At 33.9% G+C, this 6,869-nt stretch overlaps 1 protein-coding gene across 1 annotated transcript; it reads right to left on the reverse strand.

The window, feature by feature from the left end:
- Window positions 1–1,199: 1,199 nt before the first annotated feature.
- On the reverse strand, window positions 1,200–6,869 carry LOC100177012 (F-box only protein 46-like). Its single transcript, XM_002126833.3, has 7 exons — window positions 6,765–6,869; window positions 6,180–6,253; window positions 4,923–5,076; window positions 4,422–4,549; window positions 4,108–4,185; window positions 2,652–3,192; window positions 1,200–1,502 (listed from the first exon to the last, which is right to left on the reverse strand). The coding sequence occupies exons 1-7, from the start codon at window positions 6,785–6,787 to the stop codon at window positions 1,301–1,303; spliced, it is 1,200 nt and encodes a 399-aa protein (XP_002126869.1). The 5' UTR covers window positions 6,788–6,869; the 3' UTR covers window positions 1,200–1,300.

The raw sequence follows: 6,869 nt of genomic DNA on the forward strand, positions 1-6,869 counted from the left end.
ATGTTAACACAGCGGAAATAGCAATGATGCAATGTCTGTTGGTCATTAGGGGTGAATTGTTATGTAGCATATCTTAATTGGCCTCATTTGACGGTATATTTTCTTTTTCTTTTTGCCGTTAAATTAAAAGTAACCATAACAAGAGAGCATAGCTCTAATGGATAGACACGTGAATTGAATAAAAATGCAATTTGTAGTAACGTATTTCATAAGCGAAGGGATATATCTCTAATAGGCACTGATATAGCCGATGTAGTGGGGAAATAATAGGCACTGATATAGCCAATGTAGTGGGGAAAGATTTGACACCTTTTCATTCTAATTTCACGTCCCATTTGGTACTATCAGCAAAGAACATTCAAAGAATTATAACCGCATTATTACGAATCCCATTGAGCATCGACCGTTGTTAATTGTTTTTTTAAAAAATGAGCGGGATATTTGAATATCATATGTGCTAAAGGTGTCTCGTCTTCACCCACCCTACAATATTGCTAACACCATTGCTTAATCAAGTGTATTCGCATTGACTTATAAAAGCACGTCGGCGCTATGACAATGTGGTTAGCGCCTATGTCTCGGTCCAGAGTACGAAGTTCGATGCTGCTACCACTAAGGACGTGTGTAAGCTTGGACTAGAGACGAAGAATATCTATATGGGCACGAAAGTGGCAAATAATATTTATCATTAACAAGCATTCAAGTACGATGTTGACGTCTGTGTTGCCAGAGAAATGAAAGATACAGTTAGGGTGAAATAATACATGTTTTCGTTCTCATTTCTCGTTAAATTTGGTTTTAAACAAAGAATATTTACAGAATTATATAGTCGTTGCCTCGCGTCTCTGTTATGTTGTTAATTGGCAATATGGGTTTTAGTTGTTGAAGTTATCCCATCTGCCGCTACAGTACAATATTTATGGCGAACTAAAAAGTCCAGACTTTTACTCACATGAGGTACACGGCGTTGATACTGCTACCACTGTAGTGTGGGTGTGTGTGTCCTTGATCAAGACTCAACTACAAATGACCCAACCCAGTGGACCCTTAGGGTTGTTAAAAATGTCAGTCTTAAAAGAAAAAATAATAGCCCAAAAAGTTAAATACGTGGGAACTTAAACGGGCACGAGGTGTACGAAACCACAAAAAGAACGAATATATGCTTGTGGCAAAACTAGCACCACAGCACAAGCAACAACAACCAACAAATTTATTTATTGCAGGTTTAATAAACTATTAAACAACGAAGTTTGCACAAGAGTGGCGGAAGCGCACAGATAAAATAAAAATGGGATAAAAATCAATTGGAAGCAGTTCTCCAGTCGTTGTCGTGCAATCCAATCTTACAGCCGGGTGCATTCTTGTTGCATTTTAAGCAACACATCCAGTAACTTCTACCATATGGGATATCAGAGTAGTAACGCTTAGGATGGTAACAGCACATTGTGGTGTCTCCTCGAACAAACTGACGACGACATTGCTTGCATGGATCATCTATGTATCTAGAAAGATGACATCCATGAGTATTTAAATAATAAATTGGTTTAAAAAACATTCACCTACAAAGTTACAAACATGGTAACTCCCAACAACGAGGTGTATGAAACAAAACACCTTTCAGGTGGCATAATCAACTTGTTTGTGTGTAGTAGAGTGCACATATTGCTTAGCCGCAAAAGCATAATCAAATAACCAGAAAACAGTTAATGAATATTCTTTTACCTTTCTAACCCAATAACATTACTCATGTTTTGTATATGAAACAGTTTACAATATAAACAACTCATAACACTTGTTTACAAATGTAAAGCTTTGTTTATATTTAAATGGGTGTGGTTACAATGTCAGGTGAAACTAACCAAGTCATGCTATTGCTAACTAATGTATAAAGATAGAAAAATAGTCTATTGGACTTGCTTTTATCTGTTTTGAAGCACCAGATCCTTACTATATTTCCCAACACAAGAATCGTTGAACTCGTATGAGCACCATTTTAAGGTCAAATTTTGCAGAATTAATTACTTACACATAAATATTATTAGTTTTTTAACCAAAAATTAGCTTTGGAAGAGCTGCAACTACATATATGCTTTCACACAATATCAACTTATCCTATGCGGTACACAACAAACAATCATTACTAATCTGGGCAACCTAAGCCGCATTTTAATGCAAGGTTAATGGAGTTTTTAATTTCACATTTAAACTAATGGAGCTTAAAGTAGAGATTGATTTTAGTCAAAACAAATCACTGTTAAACAATGTTTAAATAGCTCTATAATGATTTTGGAAATAGTTGATTAGTAGTTCATTTCCTTTAAACAAACTGACCATTTTTAAAAACATATTATTCAACAAAATATTTTGGCTCACTGAGAAAAGCTTTAACTTATAGTGCATCAGCTACCTATGCCCCCTTAGAAAACATTTTTCAAAAAAATTTATTAATTTGTAAGGGTGCGATTTATTAAAGTTTAGAAGTAGTGATATCAATTTATTTTGCCCCTAATAATTTGAAATTTGGTCATAGTTTTGGTGCTTTAAACATTTTTTAATGCAGTTGTTATGGTTTCAAAGTTTGTTATTTAATGTTTATGATTAAATAAATAATAATGTGAAAAATAATGATTGATTTTGTTATGTGAACAAACCTCTCATCTGTCATCCAGCGTGAATCACATCCTCTTATGTCGAATGTGTTTATTATAAACTTGAAGTCAGTGCAGCAACATTTCATCGCAGCTAAGCTACGTGTGTCAAGGTGGCTAAACACCTGGGATAGGATGTGGTCTGGCAGACGAAGCATCATACATGGTTGACGCTCGTAGTCCTGTCGGACTTGCGATGGGGTTGGGATGCGAAGGGATTGAAGGAAAGATGTTTCATCTTGATTTTCGCATCGGGAAAACACCTCGTCTGTATCGACAGGCTTCACAGCAGGAAGCATCAGTTTTTGAACTTTTCGACGCATTTTTTGGAAGCGCTCGCTTGGGACACGTTTTAAGTTTCGCCCTGTGAGGACCTGGGGCCTTCCTGGGGGTTCTGGGGTCGAGGGTTTGGATGTGGGGTTCTCTTTGTGCTTGGTGGGGCTGGAAGTAGGTGTTGGGGGGTAAAAAGTTCCACCGGGGCATTTTTCAACACAGCTGCTGGTGGGTGGTGTGGGGTTTGTGGGTGGGACGCGATCACCTGCATCTGTTTAGAATATACAACATATTGATACAATATTTGTGTGTAGTAGGGTGGGGTATGATGGTCCATATTTTGTTGTAGTATTTGATAGTAAACAAAGAATATTTGAAGAATTTTATAGCAATAAAACTCTAAAAGAACGTTATTAATAGTTAAAAATATGATTAGGAAATATGGGAAATTATGTGGTATCCATCTTACCCCACATCAGACACAACCTTGAGTAGTAGGCCTATATGTACAAAACCATAAACAACACGAGTAGAAAATGTTACACGAATGGGCTTCTCATTAATAATTAACCTTAACTTGCTTGTCTTACCCCAAGCCACAATTTTATGGACAGTGACAAACGCATAGTGCTATATAAATCAGTCAAACACAGATTAAGAGAAACTTATTTAAATAAACATAAATCCCTTTTGAGCAATAGAGAAAAAATATTCCAGATCCCATGTATTTTTTACCATTATTTATTAGATTGTTATAAAAATCAATCTAAAAGAGTTCGTCATGAGGATTATTGATTTGTCATAAAGATAGATTTTATTACGGCTGTTTAGTGGATAAATAACGTAAAGATTGATCTTTAATGAAGGTTACAAAGATTAGACTATATGAAGGTTACAAAGATTAGACTATATGAAGGTTACAAAGATTAGACTATATTAAATTCTGTTACTTCTGCTACCACGCATAAGGTAAACAGTTTTTAGTGCCTTATTTGGTATAAAATACTGGGGAAATTCCGACAAAATAAACCATATTTTTATACCAGATAACTAGCTAAAAGATCCTAAAGCTATAATAATTTATTTTAATAACACAGTAGTGATATAAATGTCCATAATACAACACACACTGTACATACACAGGCGTAACTAGTTGTACAAAGTATTTATTCAATCAGAAGTTTACCTGGAGTAGAATTAGAGTTGGCACAGTTTTCAAAATGAAGCACCTTCTTATGAACATTTGATGATGATATTTTAAGGTCTAATCAAAAAAGAAAGTTCAAATTTATACAAAAACACAATTAATGATTGAATATAAAATATGGTTAAAGACCTAAACACCATAAATGGTTTTATATTTATGTTACAAGTTACAACATTTGGGACAGTATTTTTTGGCTGTGGCATAATTTACTACGTGTTACTAATTATAGAACACACATCATACCATAAGGATGGTAAATATTAGCATTATGACATCACACAAGATATCGTTACCTTTCGGCGAATTCTCATCACTAGGTGGGGTTGAATGAAGTGATGCATGACGTACCACCGTTGAACGATTTTGCGGCGTTACGGTTCGGTCTTCACTTGATTGATTGCTGAAACAATCTTTTGATCTTCTAAAAAATCAGAAGAATAGAGAAAAATTTGTTTAAGTAATTGTGGTATAATATTAATGACAATGTGTGGTTCTTTCCTTTTATTGGAGATTTTTTTGGATTATAAAACTGTATAAGCAATCATAAATTATGAATATAACCAGGGCTTCATTTCAAACTAAGCTTACTGGAATAAATGCTTTTACTTATAATCTAAACGTAGTTTTATTTCTCAAAACTCTTGTCTATAAAATCAAGTTTTTACATAACCAAATGAACTATGATATATATAAAACTCAACTGAATATAAACCACCTAATACCAATAAAAAAACTGCGAACAAAGAGTATTTGGACAAAGAGTATCTTTTTATCCATCTTTTGTTTACACTTACCGAAATTGAGATAGAAAATGTTTAACATAGCGTGGGAAGACTCTTTTCCTTTGTGAAGAATTAAACGAATGGAAGACTTCCGTGAAAATGTTGTTTTGTGAATTTGATTCAAGTTTCACTGAATTATCATTTTGATCACGGGATTCTCCTGACCCTGTATCATGAATCATAGTGATTATTCTCACGTATCATACAAGTTATCTGACTGTTAAAAAAAACAGAACAAGAACATTTAATTTGCAGTAGTAGTCTAGTTTAATTTGCAGTAGTAGTCTAGTAGAGGCACTACTTGTATAATTTGTTTGCTTATAGCCAAATAAACTAATAAAAGCAGTATTTTTAACCTTTGCAGTTTTTATACTGACTTACATTGTACATTGATTAGGCTACATAATAAAATATTAAACAATGATATGAAACCACTACTGACAACCAACACCCACCCACATGGCCACAGACACATACTAACATATACACACACATAGTAGTAGTACACATAACACATAACTAGCCTATATATCCTTAAATGCAAACATAGAAACAAGTAGTATGCTGCTTTGCATTGAATGAGGGTTTTTACATGGTTAGAATACAGAGTTTATTCGTATAAAGTTACAGGTATACAATCACTATACAAACTATATACATAGACATGGGTAAGTAGAGTATGGATACATCCTACTCCCCCCTTTGGGGGGGGGGGGGGAAATTTTTTAAGTTAAGAACATAATGATAACCACATGATATGCATAGATGAGTACACATAGATAGTAACAGATAAATTGGTGACATTACATTACCTAAAAAGATAATAACATGGGATATGGTCTACAGAACACCCTGGTATGTCAAAAGGTAGCCACATATTTGATATGTATAGAGATGCAACTTCAAAATTGCGTATTGTCAAATACATTAATGCTATGCTATCTGTTATAAATAGAGCAAACTATGATAAATATAAACCAAATAAGCAACAACAGGTCTAAGAATGGCACTTGTTGCTATGGTTACTTTTTGTGGTGTATATATTCAAAATAAGGGATTGAAAAGCAGTTGACAGTTCGTACACTTTACATGAGCCATGACTGAGAATAATGAAATAATTACCTAAAGTGAATGAAGCATGGAAGTTGCCACCACATTACTAACAACAGTAACCTGATGATAGCTACACTAATCTTTCAACCTTACTATAATCAGTTCAAGTCAATACAAATGAAGACAAACAACAAGGGGTTTATTACTGGTACTCACATTTGTTTAGACTTTGTGTTATAAGAGCATGAACCAATTGAAACTCATTAAGTCCATCGTTGAGAGGGAAATTCCTGAAAATACAATACATATATAAACCTCTAATTGAGTGATAGAAAGTTAATGCCTCATACTGGTATTAAAGGTATTCCACTTAACATGGATTGCACCACAGTTCGCAGCCTAAAATTATATGACTCATTCTCACACCAAGTTAATAAGGTTATTAAAGCATCATTTGTCTGTCCTGGTTTATCAAACCTTTAACATTTAGCAAATTACAACTTAAAAAATGTAAGATAAAGTTTTCCAAAATGTAACATTGTAAATAATCTTTTAGCGGCTCTTCTGGCATAAAAATTGTTGTTATGACTTTATTTCAGTCGTTTTGTCTGTCACCCGGTAAGACTTCATCAGGGAATGTGATATTAATGTTTCTATATACATAGAAGCACAAACGGTGTTTTTTATGTGAGATTGTGAGTGTATACAGCTTTAAACTTATTTGCACACGAGTTGAATACAGGTGTTTCAAGTCATAGACACTATAGGTCAGAAATAAAAGTAAAAATCCCATTTACTTACGGATTTGCTTCATGTTGAACCATCCTTCGAGCAAAACATTTAAATAAAGAAATAACAACTTGAATTTAATCAAAAATACATGAAAACTGTGAGAGAAAATATAAT

This window comes from Ciona intestinalis, unplaced genomic scaffold, assembly GCF_000224145.3.
Source record: "Ciona intestinalis unplaced genomic scaffold, KH HT000049.2, whole genome shotgun sequence".
Lineage (NCBI taxonomy): Eukaryota > Metazoa > Chordata > Ascidiacea > Phlebobranchia > Cionidae > Ciona > Ciona intestinalis.